The sequence below is a fragment of the Leguminivora glycinivorella genome, chromosome 14, assembly GCF_023078275.1.
Source record: "Leguminivora glycinivorella isolate SPB_JAAS2020 chromosome 14, LegGlyc_1.1, whole genome shotgun sequence".
In the NCBI taxonomy this organism is placed as follows: domain Eukaryota; kingdom Metazoa; phylum Arthropoda; class Insecta; order Lepidoptera; family Tortricidae; genus Leguminivora; species Leguminivora glycinivorella.
This window is the reverse complement of record NC_062984.1, coordinates 14,902,349-14,918,329: the sequence shown is the minus strand read 5'-3', so window position 1 is coordinate 14,918,329 and position 15,981 is coordinate 14,902,349. Positions and strand designations below refer to the sequence as shown.

General features: G+C 39.3%; 4 protein-coding genes across 9 annotated transcripts in view; 3 read left to right on the top strand and 1 right to left on the bottom strand.

The window, feature by feature from the left end:
* The window catches only part of LOC125233446 (mitochondrial dicarboxylate carrier), a 35,816-nt gene that overhangs the window by 10,317 nt on the left and 9,518 nt on the right, over window positions 1–15,981 (bottom strand). The window contains exon 1 of one of the 3 annotated variants that reach the window (XM_048139477.1): window positions 10,878–11,109. The exons of 1 other annotated variant lie outside the window; for it this stretch is intronic. Coding sequence is in view for 1 of the 2 variants with exons in the window: in XM_048139475.1 (XP_047995432.1) it covers window positions 10,098–10,117 (20 nt within the window). In the remaining variant the exon portion in view is untranslated. Of the gene's footprint in view, window positions 1–10,097; window positions 10,162–10,877; window positions 11,110–15,981 lie in introns of those variants that run through there. One more of the 3 variants, XM_048139475.1, reaches the window with a different exon arrangement.
* On the top strand, window positions 155–9,716 carry LOC125233444. 4 transcript variants are annotated; one of them, XM_048139470.1, is made up of 6 exons: window positions 155–1,549; window positions 1,649–1,739; window positions 2,807–3,431; window positions 4,447–4,450; window positions 4,909–8,462; window positions 9,470–9,716. In XM_048139470.1, the coding sequence occupies exons 3-5, from the start codon at window positions 3,387–3,389 to the stop codon at window positions 8,403–8,405; spliced, it is 3,546 nt and encodes a 1,181-aa protein (XP_047995427.1). In that variant the 5' UTR covers window positions 155–1,549; window positions 1,649–1,739; window positions 2,807–3,386; the 3' UTR covers window positions 8,406–8,462; window positions 9,470–9,716. The 4 variants fall into 4 exon arrangements, with proteins under 4 accessions (XP_047995427.1, XP_047995426.1, XP_047995428.1 ...); XM_048139469.1 differs by having other exon boundaries at window positions 155–1,739; XM_048139471.1 differs by lacking the exon at window positions 9,470–9,716 and having other exon boundaries at window positions 155–1,739; window positions 4,909–8,659.
* On the top strand, window positions 10,600–12,189 carry LOC125233447. Its single transcript, XM_048139478.1, has 2 exons — window positions 10,600–10,732; window positions 11,252–12,189. Exon 2 carries the CDS (start codon window positions 11,257–11,259, stop codon window positions 11,998–12,000), a length of 744 nt encoding a protein of 247 aa, XP_047995435.1. The 5' UTR covers window positions 10,600–10,732; window positions 11,252–11,256; the 3' UTR covers window positions 12,001–12,189.
* The window catches only part of LOC125233445 (kinesin-like protein KIF19), a 49,041-nt gene continuing 44,365 nt past the window's right edge, over window positions 11,306–15,981 (top strand). Inside the window, exons 1-2 of the mRNA XM_048139473.1 lie at window positions 11,306–11,386; window positions 15,045–15,179. Coding sequence (XP_047995430.1) covers window positions 15,108–15,179 — 72 coding nt within the window. The 5' untranslated portion in view covers window positions 11,306–11,386; window positions 15,045–15,107. The remainder of the gene's footprint in view (window positions 11,387–15,044; window positions 15,180–15,981) is intronic.

Below are 15,981 nucleotides of genomic sequence, written 5' to 3'. Positions count from 1 at the left end.
GACGGTTGTTAGGAGAATACCATATTCATGAGCACTTAAAACCCACAGATCACGGAGTGACAATCAGCCGCCGTAACATAAAAGCAAGCGAAGCAGATCAGAGGCTCACCTGGCCCCGAGAAGGTTGGGACAGCGTGAGCGTGGATGAGAATCATCTATAGAAATGTCAGGTATGTATACCATGCATTCTGTTTGGTGGTCAGTATATATATTGACCACACACACACAAATAAGTTGCCATCCTTCTCCTTTACGGACTCGTAAATGTACCGTAGGCGGCTAGGAGAGGGGTGGCGACAATGGTGGTTAGTGCTGGGATTGAACAGATATAGAATCAAGGCATAACCTAAAATGAATGCAAGGTATACTATCCTAACATTAAACGTATTATTCTAAGAAAAATAACATGTGTGTGTCAATAGTAACAAAAATTGCAAGATTTGTACTTTAAGTACACGTGCGGAATCATATAATTACAGGGTCTGGTTCAACATCAATTTTGGCTCATTTAGTTATGAAAGTTACTTCAAGAGCTCAATAAGTGAAGACTTTTAAGAATAAAGTAATTTCATTGACTGTGTAATACGGCAGGATATGAGAAAATACATCATGGCGTACTCTCTCGGCTAAAGGATGGTTTACTTACTTATAAGATACATTTTATTCCCCGTATAAGAAAAAAGGCTCAATTGTTATAAATAATGTTTAAAAAATAAAAGTATGAAGATTTCAGTATTCGTCCGAATTTATGAAATTAAAAATTCATTATTCAAAAATAAAAGGTCATGTTATTGAACAAAGTTGCTTCAGTTGCTTCCGGGATACGTCACGAATACGTCTCTGATTGGCCAAAAGCGAAACATGGCGGCCATCGCGCCATCGCGGCGGCCATAGCACGAAGTAGTGTTGCTACAGTTACAGTAAGAAGATTACCCGAAATGTCGGGAGAAAATTACGACTCGAAAGGATTAACCGGATAACTTCAGTGAAGAGAAGAAATTATTTTACAAACGGATTCGACTTGGAAGGCAGTAATGAGAATTTTCTTATAAGATGAATGTGTAATTAAGTCAAACGGTCATACTGAACTGTGTATAGATATAAGTCGGTAAGAATTTTGTCTTTGTGTTCGTAATTATATTGGATTGATTAGTATATAAGCTAGAAGATCTTTTCAGGGATAAGAAGAGAAGCACTAGCCTATGGTATACTGCAGGTATATCTTATAAGTCTTATAAGACAAGCGTAAAATAAGAAGGGGCAGAGGAATTTTCCGCTTTGAATTTTACTTGATACATGTGTGTTAAACTTAATTAGAATTAAGATTTTAGTATTAAGTATTTGTATAAAAGTAATAACGATGCATCTAAAAGGACCGAAGAAGAAACAAGTTACGGTTAGTTTATTCGTTAAATATGTCAGAAATCAGGGAGTTCTGACTAAGGCTGGCAACACTAATTCCCGTAGAGAATACGCTTTACTTTGAAACTTTGTTTACGGAGAAGCTGCAACAGCGCTGGTTCCCAAGAAGTTTGCATCCAGTTTATAGGTAAGATGCAGTTGTTTTGTACAATTTCAAGTGCTTTATAGAAGAATTAAATTGGTGAATGAGTACGATTATTGAAAATATGTGTATTTTACGTCATAGGAAGACAAAAACACGAACCGGCCTCCGTGAACCATCACGGACTCGACACATACCACCGGATTAGACGAGAAAAGAGAAAAGAAATTCCTCGGTAAGTTTTTAAATAACTACTTCGTCATCACATGAAGTTTGTTCAAAGAAAAACCAATCGTCAGCTAATTTGCCGTAAAGTTAGCGAAAACGACCTCGTGGTTTTTGCAAAGAAACATGGCGTGTTTAAAGTTCTAAAGTAGAAATAATATTACAGTCAATATTCAAGTTTTAACATCCGTATTACGTTTTATTAGAGATATCTTGAATATTTTGACATTGTACTTGTTATTGGCGAAGATTAACTTGGATGAAGAAATGTATTTGCAGCGGAGTCAAAATGGCGAATTCTAGTATTCTTTAAAAGTTTAGAGAAGCTTTTAACATCGTGAGATATTATGTTATGCATATCTCGCATATTTTTCCTGAACTCACAATGTTGTTTACTTATTTCTTAAAGAACTTTGAGAAAGTTTTTAAAGAAGACCTCATTTTTTTATGTTGATTGTGTGTATATGTGAATTAACATCTTCTTTACAGGTTTAGTATAAGAAGTGAATTTGTGTCAATAGTGTTCGTTAAAATACGTCATACAAATTAAATACAAAAATAAAACAAATGAGTAAGCTGAATGAGTGAAAGTGACAGTGCAAAGTTATATTATAGTTACCTGCGTGTAAACGTCAACGTTACTGACAAGCACTGATAAGAAGTGATAAGTCTTAACATAAATTTGAGTTCAATAACATGTCTGTGTGTATGTTATGTTTACAGATATTCCAATTTTCTTTAGTGATATTCAATTTAAAGTGAAATAATTTAAATTTGGAAATAAAAGAACTCATTAATTAAATTAATTTTAAAGTGAAAGTATTAAAGTTTCAAATAAGAGTCCTCATAAATTAAATTAAATTTTAATCTTTTGTTACTTTTAACTATTGAGTGTTGTTTTCCATAATAAGAATAGATTAATAAAAAATAAACAATTCCTCATTTCTAGTAGCATTCTAAAATAATTAAAGAAAATGTCAGAAACCTATCCTTGTGAAGGATAATTAAATAGACTTTTCCCAATAAGAGTTTTAATAAAAGATACTAGTTTATAGTATATATTTCTGTACCTTCCAGGACAAGATGGACGAGATTCTCTTAATCAGACTTCGAATCACCAGTGAAAAAATTGGTGCTGAATTGGAAACAATACCCAGTACGGTTCGGTCAGAAAACATAGGACAGGCTCAGGTCGTCTATAACAGACTGCAAGCTGCAGTGAATAGGCTCAACGCTAATTTATCAGAATACTTTCGTTTAGCTACAACTCCTGCATCAGATGAAATTTTCTTGATTAGTGGCCAGCAGCTTTTAGCAGAAGAGACTTTAGCAGAACTCAAGGCGAAGATCGACCAAGTCACCGTATCCCGTGAGACCCAGGAAAAGCCGCCTGAAGTGAATTCCTCTTGTCGACTACCGAAACTCCAACTACAGGTTTATAACGGGGATGTGCTTTCCTGGTGCGAATTTTGGGATAGTTTTAGCAGCAATATCGACTCAAGAAACTTACCTGATGTAGACAAGCTGTCTTATCTTAAAACTTCAGTGACGGGTGATGCTAAGAAAGCTATTGATGGCCTGCCTACCACTAACGGAAACTATAAGATAGCGGTCACTCTACTAAAGGAACGTTTTGGCAAGAAAGCTCATCTGATTGATGCCCACTATGCTACATTATACAAAATCGAAGCGGCAAAAAGCAGCGCAGAAGATTGTAGAAGAACTTTCAACGAGGTGGAGCGCAATCTTAAAATCCTAGAGTCTCTTGGCGAAAACACCAACCACAACCATCTTCGTTTCATGATTTTGGAGAAATTTCCTTCGGATTTAATATACGAAATAAAGTTGAAAATTCAGAATGAGTCCACACAAGAACTCCGGGAACAATTGAATAAAATTATCACTGCAAAGGAAGATGCAGAGAGAATTGCTGGAAGGAAACGATCACATGAGGTAGATGACAGCACTGTCGGTACCCTGCATGTGAACGCAAAGCGTGCGAAGAGAATGCATCATTTCCAACAGGGAAATAATACCTCAAATACTCAACATTATCAAGGAAGTACTAATAGAAAAGGACTAAATAGAAAAGGAAAATTTCAAAGGGCCAATGAACCCAAAAAGGAAGCAAACCGAGCGTATCTAATGTTGCAACATCTGCTAACAGATCTGCAACTGTTAACCCAAAGGAAAAAGGGAAAATCTTAGGTTGTATATTCTGCAACGGCAAACACCGCAATTATACGTGCCAGGACGCTTCTACTTTAGAGGAAAGAAAGAAGCGGTTGACCGGAAGATGCTTTATATGCTTTAGGAAGAATCATCTTGTAAAGGACTGTAAGGAAAACTGGACTTGTAGACTTTGCCCAGGAAAGGAAAGGCACAACATGGCCTTATGCCCTTCAAATTTTCCAAAGGATCCCAAAACAAAGAAACAGTCTTGACTATTTCAGAAAGAGGAATCACCACTCTACAGACAGCTGTTGTTTATGCTAACCCCTTAGGTGATAAGAATAATGTATTGTGTAAATACCGTTTAATTTTAGACCCAGGGTCTCAACGTTCTTATGTCACATTTCAAGCGGCCAAGGAGTTGAAGCTTCCAGTCGAAGAAGAAAGTCTCTTGACAATTTTCACCTTCGGTGAAGATCCTCCGAAGGAAATACATAGTCCTATAGTGATTCTACAGTTAGTAACTAGAACAAATAAGAAGATAGTTATACAAGCTAACTGTGTCCAACGCATTTCAAGAGGATTCATCCCAAATGTCAAGTTACGGGGCGTACCCGAGTCTTATGTACTGGCGGATGATGGTTCTGTAAGCGGACAGGTGCAGATTCTAATCGGAAACGACTACTACTTTAACATTATTTATGAAACTAAGATACAACTAGATAGTAACTTGTTTCTAGTGGATTCTGCCCTTGGATGGATAGTCAGTGGCAAGACGGAACCACAGCTTGAAGAGGAATCATATGTAGTGACTTATGCTCAAACTTGTATTGAAACGAAGTTTCATCAACCAGATTCACCTCTTTGTGATGGAGACATTAAAAACCTTTGGGAATTGGAATGTATAGGAATTTGTGATTCACCTAAAGCAACAAGAGAAGAAGAAGCTATTAAAAATTTTAATGAAACTACAGTAAAAATTAACAATAGATACACGGTAAGCTGGCCATGGATAACTTATCCGCCTGACTTACCTAATAACTTTGGAATCGCCTTTGGGCGTCTGTCAAGTTTACTGAAGCGCATGGACCAAGAAACCTTAATGTCATACGACGATACATTTAAACAACAATTAGCTAAGGGTATAATAGAAGTCGTACCCACATCAGGAACGTCAACTGGTAACGCTATTCACTACCTACCCTTCCATGGAGTACGTCATCGAGGAAAACCTATGCGAATCGTGTATGATGCTAGTTCCAAGAGTAACAAGAACACCAAGAGTCTGAACGAGTGCTTATACAGAGGACCACTCATGCTTGAAGACCTTACAGGGTTACTCATCAAATTCAGGACACATCACATAGGATTGACGTCCGACATAGAAAAGGCGTTTTTACAGATGGCATTACACGAGAAGGATCGTGACGTTACCAGATTCTTATGGCTTAAAGATACCTCTAAACCAGTATCTCAGGATAACCTACTTTACCTAAGATTCTGCAGAGTTCCATTCGGCGTGATATCTTCACCGTTTCTACTGAATGCGACTATTAAAGAACATTTAAATAATGCAGAAGATCAGCATGTCAGGCAGAAAGCGAATGACATATACGTAGACAACTTTGTTTCAGGCTGTAGTACTACAGCTGAAGCAATAGAGCTTTACAAAAGTTTAAAAGGATCTTTTCAAGATATTTCAATGTCACTCAGGGATTGGAGTTCTAACTCCGAAGAATTCATGAAGATGGTCCCTGATACATGTAAAGAAAACAAGGTAAAAGTACTTGGCTTAGAGTGGGACATAAAAAAGGACACCCTCCAGCTGAAGCCCAACCTCCAAGAGGAAGCAGTCACAAAAAGAGGAATACTGAAGACTATCGCATCAATTTATGACCCGTGCGGTTACGCGGCACCTCATACATTATCAGCTAAACTTTTTCTGCAAGGACTTTGGAAGGCCGGAGTATCTTGGGACTCACCATTATCAAGCGAGCTAACAGAAGAGTGGAACATCATCCGACAGAACCTAGAAGTCATAGGAAAGGTATCGGTGGATAGATGTTACATGAAGACACCAACGGAAGCGAATTACCAACTGCACTGCTTCACAGATGCTTCACTACAAGCCTACGCAGCATCGGTGTTTCTAGTCTGTGGCTCGAAGAAAAGCTTTATCATGGGTAAATCCCGTCTGATACCAACCAAGGATCAAGATAACCTCAAGATACCCCGTCTAGAACTTCTGGGAGTACTGATAGGCTGTAGACTGATGAAGTTCGTCCTTAAGTTTCTGCAACAGAAAATAGTAAGACAAGTCTTATGGACCGATAGTCAGATTGTCATCGAATGGTGTAAGTCTAACAAACTACTTCCTCCCTTCGTTGCCAGACGAGTAGAAGAAATCAAGACAAACAAAGACCTGGAGATAAGATATCTACCATCAAGCTTGAACCCAGCAGATGTAGGCACAAGACCCCTTCGTGCAGAGGAGGATAAGGAGAAATGGCTGAATGGTCCGCAGTTTATAACAGAAGATCCACAGAAATGGCCAACCACATCCGGCAGTGAGCCAACCAGTTCTCTTCTGACAGGGGAGGGTCTTGGGTTCCAAGAAGACATAGAGATGGTCGATAAAGAAGATCCAGTTGTTAATGTCAACCCGATGAAAACGGAGGAAATTATAACACCAAATGAAGTGATAGGAAATAATCAGTCAACAGACGACAAGCTTCATAAATTAAAAGAAATTCAAGCTAAATATTTTCCTCTAGAGGTAGAAGGAAAAGAAACCAATCTAAGTCGAAACTTAGGAGTATTCAAGGACATTGATGACCTATTGAGATGCAAAGGTCGTATGAAAAACGCAAACTGGTCGTTCGACAAACGATACCCTATACTCATACCAAAAGAGTCAGATTTCACGAAGGAAATTATAATGAAAACTCATCAAGAGAACAAACATGTAGGTGTCAGCCACACGCTTGATAAAATAAGAGAAATGTATTGGATTCCTCAAGGAAGAAGTAAAGTCCAACGGATATTAAAGGGATGCCCTGAATGTATGAAACATGATGGAGGACCTTATAGACTACCAGAAACCCCTGCTCTTCCTAAAGAGAGAGTCAATTACAGCTCTCCTTTTACGTACGTTGGAACAGACTACCTGGGACCACTTCTAGTTAACAACGGGAATGGCAGTTGTAAAAGATGGATTAGCCTTTATACATGTTTAGCGGTAAGAGCCATTCACCTGGAAGTGGTAAAGGATCTAACAGCGGAAGAAGGTCTTCTGGCCTTAAAAAGGATGATATCAGCGAGAGGCGTGCCTACCTTAATTACATCTGACAACGCAGCTCATTACAAGTTACTTTCTGAAATTCTTCAAGACCCATATTGCATAGAAAAGGAGATTAAATGGAAATTCATACCGCAATTAGCCCCATGGCATGGAGGATTTTACGAAAGGTTGATTGGCTTAACCAAGAATTGTATGAAGAAAACCTTACAAAAACACTTATTGAATGACAGCCAGCTGGCAACAACAGTTAAGGAAATAGAAGCAGTACTTAACACAAGACCTTTAACCTACGTGGATTCAGAACCTGACCACGTATTAAAACCCTCAGACTTTCTTACCATGGGAAAATGTATCGTAATGGAAACGTCGAGCATGGATCCTATTACGTCACATGGGACAGTAACCAAAGACAATCTAATTAAAGGTTGGAAGAAAGCGCTCATCATTCTACGAGAATTCAAAGAGATGTTTGAGAACAGGTATCTCCTAAATTTGAGAGAAAGATACTCCCATCATCCTAAGGAGCCTAGAGTGACTTCAAAATTAACGCCAAAAATAGGTCAGATAGTGCAAATAAAAGGCGACACGAAGAATAGGATCAATTGGAAAGTTGGGAAAATAGTATCTTTAAAGGAAGGCGCCGATGGTTTATGTAGAGTAGCCACGGTCCAAGTAGGAGATACAATATATACAAGATCTATCGCGCATCTCTACCCGTTAGAGATCGAAGATGGAGAGGAACAGTGTAAACAAACGTCACATGAAGAAAGCGTAGAAGAATCTGTACAGGTTCCTGACGTCCCACATCCAACAAGAAGGGACGACGTGATGAAAGAATCCACTAACGACGTTCTTAAGACTTCTGAGCAGAAATCTTATCAATTAACAGAATTAAACGAGTCAGAAGAAATACCGTCTGATTCAGTCTTATTAGAGCCTGCATCTAGTCAGTTACACGAGCCTGAGCCTAAGTCCATACCCGAACCAGACCCACTCGCAGTCAAAGACATGACGTTCTGCGAGAACACTGATCCTGAAACGCACCACCTAGAGAACATCGCGTCGGCTGAACATCACGACGAGTCCAGACCTAAGAGAGCAGCGGCGCTTCGTGCTCTTGAGAAGATTAAGGAGTGGACCAGCAACTTAGTCGCAGTTTTGCTGCCTGTAGTGGGGAGTGTCGCGACCAACGCGAAACTATAGAGCCCCAAGAATATTCCCCTGCGGCAACACTGGCGGCGCCCTCTGGGTGGAGCCATAGTAAGTATCTCAAAGTTGTCAAACTACGTGCCACGTAGACATTCCACGAGGCGCGAGAAACGCGCCAGTACTTAAAAGTGTAACACACAGTGAAGTGATCCACGTGCTATCCAGATATTGCAGAGACGACTAAAGCTAAGTATTTATTTATACTTGGTGGCTCACAGTGGTGTAATGGTATCTCTTACAATTGTTTCCATATCTAACTAAAGGCTATTACCTCGATTATCTTAGTAACAGACAAGGCGCACTAAAGGTGCCACTAGGTGCCGAGTTGTCTATCTAAATAGTAAGTATGGTACTCAATCCTGGAAGACTAGTTCTCCAGAGGCGCAAGCAGACAAGGCACGCTAAAGGTGCCGGTAAGTGACAGGTAGACACACTTAGAATAAGCATGCATGCTCAATCATGGTGAGACCGCGGCGTGCTCGGCTCAGCCCGGGGGTCGAGGTCGCCGGGGGTCGAGGGGCACGTCGGCGGCGTACCTGGCTCAGCCCGGGGTCGAGGTCGCCGGGGGTCGAGAGGTACGTCGACGGCTCACTGTTCTCAATCCTGGTAAGACTAGATCGCCAGAGGGTGAGGTGCAAGTCCACGGCGTGCTCGGCTCAGCCCGGGGTCGAGGTCGCCGGGGGTCGAGGGGCACGTCGGCGGCGTACCTGGCTCAGCCCGGAAAGACGAGGTCGCCGGGGGTCGAGAGGTACGCCGACGGCCCTCACTGTTATCAATCCTGGAAGACGAGTTCTCCAGAAGAGTCGGTATGATAGGTACGAGGGTGTTGACAGTTCAGCACGTCCTCACACCCGCCGAGCTCCAGACAGACGTGCCGTAGTGTGGCGGTACGTCTCGACTATCCACTTGGGCGTGTAGGCGTCCGAGGAAGATGTATTTGGTGTACCCTGTCTGGTTGAATAAGATCAATCCTTAGTATGAGTAGTATGACGATGATGTATGTTCTAAGGGACGGTTGTTAGGAGAATACCATATTCATGAGCACTTAAAACCCACAGATCACGGAGTGACAATCAGCCGCCGTAACATAAAAGCAAGCGAAGCAGATCAGAGGCTCACCTGGCCCCGAGAAGGTTGGGACAGCGTGAGCGTGGATGAGGAATCATCTATAGAAATGTCAGGTATGTATACCATGCATTCTGTTTGGTGGTCAGTATATATATTGACCACACACACACAAATAAGTTGCCATCCTTCTCCTTTACGGACTCGTAAATGTACCGTAGGCGGCTAGGAGAGGGGTGGCGACAGCACAAGCATCGTACCGCACCAAGGTCATCCAATTACAATCCTGTAAGTGGGAGCGAGAAAAGAATAACTCTTTCTCGCTCCCACTTACAGGTGCGGTGCCGCCGTGTGTTACCTATTTACCGCACCTCGACCTTGAGTTTTTTCAAAAGTTAGAGCGAGATAAAGTAACTCTATTTTTTTTATGTATCTATCACGCACTCACTTGAAAAAAATCCAAGGTCGCGGTGCGGTGCGGTCGTTTGCCAGCTACGCTATTTTACCGGGTCTTGCCATATTATACTACTCTTTGGTCTTGCCAAGTCCCAAGTCTGGCCACGGCCTGGAGCTGTTATGACAATGATGGGAACGTGTGTTTGTGAATTTGTCTGTACGTACCTCTGCTCTAAAGCCGACATTGTGTTGGCGTAAATGGCATGCAATTTTAGCTATTGATAATTTGTAGAGCGAGCGAGCAAACTAAGCATCAGCGAACCCTTTTTTTCTTTCATGTTTTTTTGAGTTTTTTTACAATATATGAGTTTCATGATGGTTTCATGACATGACAATGACATCCATGGTGCTGCTGTCACCATAGATTTAGACTGTCACTGTCACCCATCTGTCACCACTTCTTGGTATTTTGTTCAGAAACCAAATAATGAACATGTTCTCACATTTTGAAGGCTCAGGTGAAGCATTTTATTTAAAATTAACAATATACAAAATGAAATTATATTTTATGTTTGTGACGAGAAAATCATAATAAATTTGATTTTTACTACTTTCTAGCACCAGCACCAACGTTCTCAGATTGGGCATTTAGGTTTAACTTTTGAACATTCATAACCTAAAAATCCCCAATGCATTTGTCAATTGTCAAACAAATACATTTGATGCCAAATAGCAAAAATTGCAAAAGATCAAAATTAGGAAATTGAGTTAAAATTGATTATACTATAAAAGTAAAACCTTTTATATACTTTGTGTAAATTACGACAAGCATTTATTACTTATTTCCTAATTTTATCACAGTAAGTACTCACAAGTAAAGTTATAATATGAAATATCTAACATCCACATTACGATTTCAAATTCGAAACGATTCACAATATTCACATGCTATATTTTATAACTGTCCAATATCACTATAAATTAATTTTGAGACACACTATTCACCTTATCTCTGCACCGTCTGTAAAATGTTCACCGAAATTCAATGGGTAATACTTTAATCTAATTAGGTATTTAACTCATATTTACAAACACATTTCTATAGCAAAAAATACTGATGACTGTATTCTAATTATCGACATAAAATTGTCGGAAACCTTACACGTAACGAAACTTAGATTTCGCGACATTAAATTCTATTACAGATTTAGAGACTGGTGTACTGCGAGGTCGCGAGCGCGAGTTACGAATGAAATGAATAACATCCGCAGGCGCGAAGCCGTAGCTTATTCTCGATAGTAACCACTATGGATGGAATAGCATTAACTATATCTTTAATTTTATAATATTCATTCAGTATTTTTTTTAAATTGTTGCAGGAAGAATGGCTTCTGATATAATATCAAGTCTCCAGCTGGATAAACACACAACCAACAGAGTGATTGTTGCTAAGGAAATTAATGGGTGTGATAGTTCATTTATCACCAGCTGCATACTTGGTCACTGCATTAAAAGTAAGCAGGCTGTCCTGTTCATAGCTACTCACAATTCTCTTCTCCATTACCAGAGTGTAGGATTAAAAATGAATTATAATTTACAAAGGCAAGTAGATGCCGGCCTTGTACATTTTTTAAAACTAGATGAGGAACTTGTTAATCTCATAATGTCTAATGAAGAAAAGTCATTACAAAATATATTTTCTTCAATAAATCAAACTGTACAAAGTTTGAAGGTGAATAATAGTGTGGTCCATATTATTTTAGATGGTGTTTCTCATTTGTTTGACTTGCATTATAGTCTCAGAGATGTTAATATTTTTTGCAATCAATTAATTCAGTTAAATAGAGGTAGCATAGGCTCATTTGTTTTATTTCATTGTAATGTAGCACATGAAGATGATGTGACTCATGTGATGGCAAACCTCCTTTGCCACACAGCCCATACAATTCTGGAAGTCAGAAACCTTTTGTCAGGTTTGAGTGCCGATGTGTCTGGACACTTAACTTTAAAGTACCCAGGGCACAAGTTTGAAGATGAACATATGAACACCATTGACATGAAACCTTCCCGGTATCTGTTCAAACTATTTGATAGAGGTGTTAAACTGTTTGCCCCGGGCACTGTGTAATCAACTTGGTCACCCTCAAGACTCCTGTGTAAGGGAAAACAACTGAAGGTAACTGTGATCAATTATTCTGTTAAATACCAGTACATTGCAGGTTTATTAAAGCTTGGACCATTCCAAAATAAATATATATATATTATGGAAATTGTTCATGTCACTAAAAAATTATAAATAAATTATGTATTATGTTGATTCATGCTTTTAATTCTTACATTTAAATATTATTTAGGTAACCTATCCATAAAATCCTATAAATATCCTTAGTGTTTGAAATAATTACTGATAATGAAGGTAGTTTATTCTTAATATATTAACCCTTTTCTGCATTTAGCAAGTAAATGTAAGTATTAGGAAGCCATATGTGGTGGTTATGATAAACAACTCTATTGTCAGTCATTAAAGTACAAATTTAAATAAGATTTTTTTGTGACTTGTTGAAAGGGGTTAAGACAATAAAGTAAAATTTGGTTTTACTTATTTACAACTAGCTTTTGCCCGCGGCTTCGCTCGCGTTAAATTAGAAAATTGCGGGGAAGTGGGGGTTAGAAAGAGACAAAAAGTAGCCTATGTCACTCTCCATCTCTTCAGCTATCTCCACTTAAAAAATCACGTCAATTCATTGCTCCGTTTTGCCGTGAAAGACGGACAAACAAACAGACACACACACTTTCCCATTTACAATATTAGTATGGATTATTTATCAGGTTTATTATTCCAATAACGTTTACTGTGTATGTAGCATATTTTTTTTAATACGTTATTTACTTGCTACGGGTTACGGCGCAGCGTAACAGAATTTCGTAGCGTGGCCTTATAATGTGGTGTTCAAGTTCAAGACATTCCACGCTAATGACGTCCACGACACGGCTTAGAGCTGGTATAGACAGACCACAAGCCAACTGCAGCTTGTACGAGAACTGCGGTATCAGTACGGTCGCGTGATATAGCCAGTCAGGCCATCAGACTAGAGTACTAGGCCTGCTGCACGCAGACTGCACGCTAACTCCAATATCTGCGTGAAGTTTAAGTTAAATAACTAAATAAATAAAATATATTGCAGATGGGCTACGATTCGCCCTTAATGTATCGGGTACGTCAACCGGGGTGGCTTTAAAAAGCAGGGGCGTCTTTGAAAATTTAGTTTTAAAGTAATATTTTAAGTAAATTCACGATTTTCTATGGTAAATTTACAAGAATATTTATTGATCTAACTATTTACATGAACAGTTTCAGTAAATAATGAAGAATGTTTATTTTAAAGCCGTTCAAATACCATCAAAGTAACTTAAGTAACACCAATTTTTCCTAAAGCCGATAGCCGCCGCGGTTGACGTACCGGAAAAAATCTGTTACATGCTGACGAGTATTGCCACCACGAGTGGGACCAGCCCCACCCGGGTTTCAGCGTAAATGACAAAATAATCTTATTTTAGTTCCATATTAGTAGACACTTAGTTTGTAACATAGTTACTTAGTCCGCGTTCTAAATACTTATTTTTAGAAAATACACGCTCACGAAATCTGTATCTACATTCTACGTACTTAAATGGTTTCTAATTTTATTAGACCTTAGGTATCAGCATCAGCCTAAGATAGGATCTCATCATAGACCTCTATTATGTGTCGCTTAACTTCAAACTTGAGTAAATCCATTCTGCTTTAAGGTTGAATATATAATAATTTTTAAGAAAAAAAAACCGCCTTCCTTTGGGGTTCTGGTGATAAATACTTTCAAATGTTGGATTATGTTATCAATTCGTCTGTATATTTTTTAATGTTTGTTATTCGATATCTCCGTCATTTCTGAACCAATTTTGAAATTTGGATGATTCTGAAGTACTTACAGGTGAGAATGATTATCAGAACGGAACTCTAACCAGGGGTGGCTCACTCTTCATCAGCAGTTCCACTGCACCAAATGTCACTGTTCTGGACGTAAGTGCATGCTGTTCTTATAAAAATACCAAAGTCACTATAAGTGTGCCGTTCAGATTTGAGGAGTTCCGTTCTGACCATCATCAGCAGTTCCACTGCACCAAATGTCACTGTTCTGTACGTAAGTGCATGCTGTTCCTTTAAAAACACAAAAATCACCATATATATGCCTTTCAGATTTGAGGAGTTCCCTCGATTTCTCCAGGATCCCATCATCAGAACTGGGTTCTGAGAAAAATGGGACCAATCTGTATGCATATACATTCAATCAAAATAAAATTTTCAAAATCGGTCCAGTAACGACGGAGATACCGAGGAACAAACATTAAAAAAAAAAATACAGACGAATTGAGAACCCCTTCCCTTGAGATTTGGAAGGCGGTTAAAAAATATAATATTGATCTGAAAGATAATCAATTTTAGGTATAGCGGAATGGATTTACCCAAGTTTGAAGTTAAGCGACACCTATAAAGTTTATTCATCAGATAAATATAAAAAAAACAAGCTGTGATATGGAAACCATTTGGGAGTTTATAAGAAGTGAGAAAAAGTTAACTGACATTTCCTAACCGTTTCCGAAAGCGAGCGTTTTGTTTCGACCTCGACCACCAGAGCCCAGTATAAATATGCCTTTGTTTATCCTTAGTTGTTTCGAATATAGGGTTCAGTCGAATGTGTACTTATTTGGCGACGGAACAGACAACTCAAATTGGGGGTTAATGAAATTTTCTGAAGCTGATACTCATGTGAAGTAGTAGTGCCTACTTGAAATGAGACAAGAAACAATGGAGATCAAGAAGACTGCTGAAGCTGAACATAGGATCAAAATCAGGAGGCAATTATAGAGGGCCACGGTGCGCATGAAATTTTTATTTGTGGTGTCAGCTGTTGCCCAGCGACCGCCCCAAACGAAGGCTATATTTTGAGCCACCGCTCAGTCCACGTGAGTGAGCGGGGCGCAGACCGCGTGCCACAATTATCATGTCAAATAGTTTGACGCATTCCCATTTAATTCGTTATATGTCAACGTAATTCGTTACCTTTGAATGATGATTGATGATGGGTTTATAAAATATTTTGAAAGGGTCGTTAAGTGTGTGTAAACTGTTAGTAGGCAAGTGCGCGTGTGGTGCAGTGGCTGGGAGTGACCAGGAGTGGCACAACAGGTGATGCCATGACGCAGACGAACGTGGCGACGCCGGAGAGCCGATGCGGGGTGCCCACCGCCACCGAGGAGAAGCTGATGGTGAGACCAGCTTTCATTAAAAACTATAATTTATATAAACAAAAACTAACTTCCATGCTTCCAACTCCTCTGGTGTTGCAAGTGTGACAGGTGTCCACAGGCGGCGGTTATTGCTTACCATCAGGTGATCTGTCTGCTCGTTTGCCTTTTAAATCATAAAAAAATTCTCGCTAGACCTCGCGTTCAAATTTCAGAAGTGCATTTACATTTGTCAGTTTCATTATTTTTACTACTTTCAAACACTTCCTCTAGATATCTAGAGCGTTTAGGCCAGACGACCTCAACTAAGTCAGTCCTGAAAATAGTACATTACGATACAAGTGCAAAAAAAAGAAAGTTGGAAACCAGTGGCGATAAATTAAAACACGACCGAAAGGAGTGTTTTAAGTCGACACGAGTTACGAATTTCCTTAGCAACTAACCTAACCACAAAATTAAAATTTTGAAAAAACCCCCGACCGCGACATAGTAGACCGATTTTCATAAAACATGGCTAAGAACATTCCCAACTAACTCTGCTTTCAGACAAAAAAAAACAAATCTAAATCGGTTCATCCGTTCGGGAGCTACGACGCCACAGACAGACACACACACAGACAGACAAATAACAGACAGACAGACAGACACGTCAAACTTATAACACCGAGTCATTTTTGCGTCGGGGGTTAAAAAGGAAATTCATCGCCACTTGTTTCGAATTTCCTCTTCCCCGCACATGTATCGTGATAAGAGGGAATGCTTAATAATCTTAACTCGTGTCGATTTCAAACACTCCCTTTGGTCCTGTTTTAATTTATTGCCA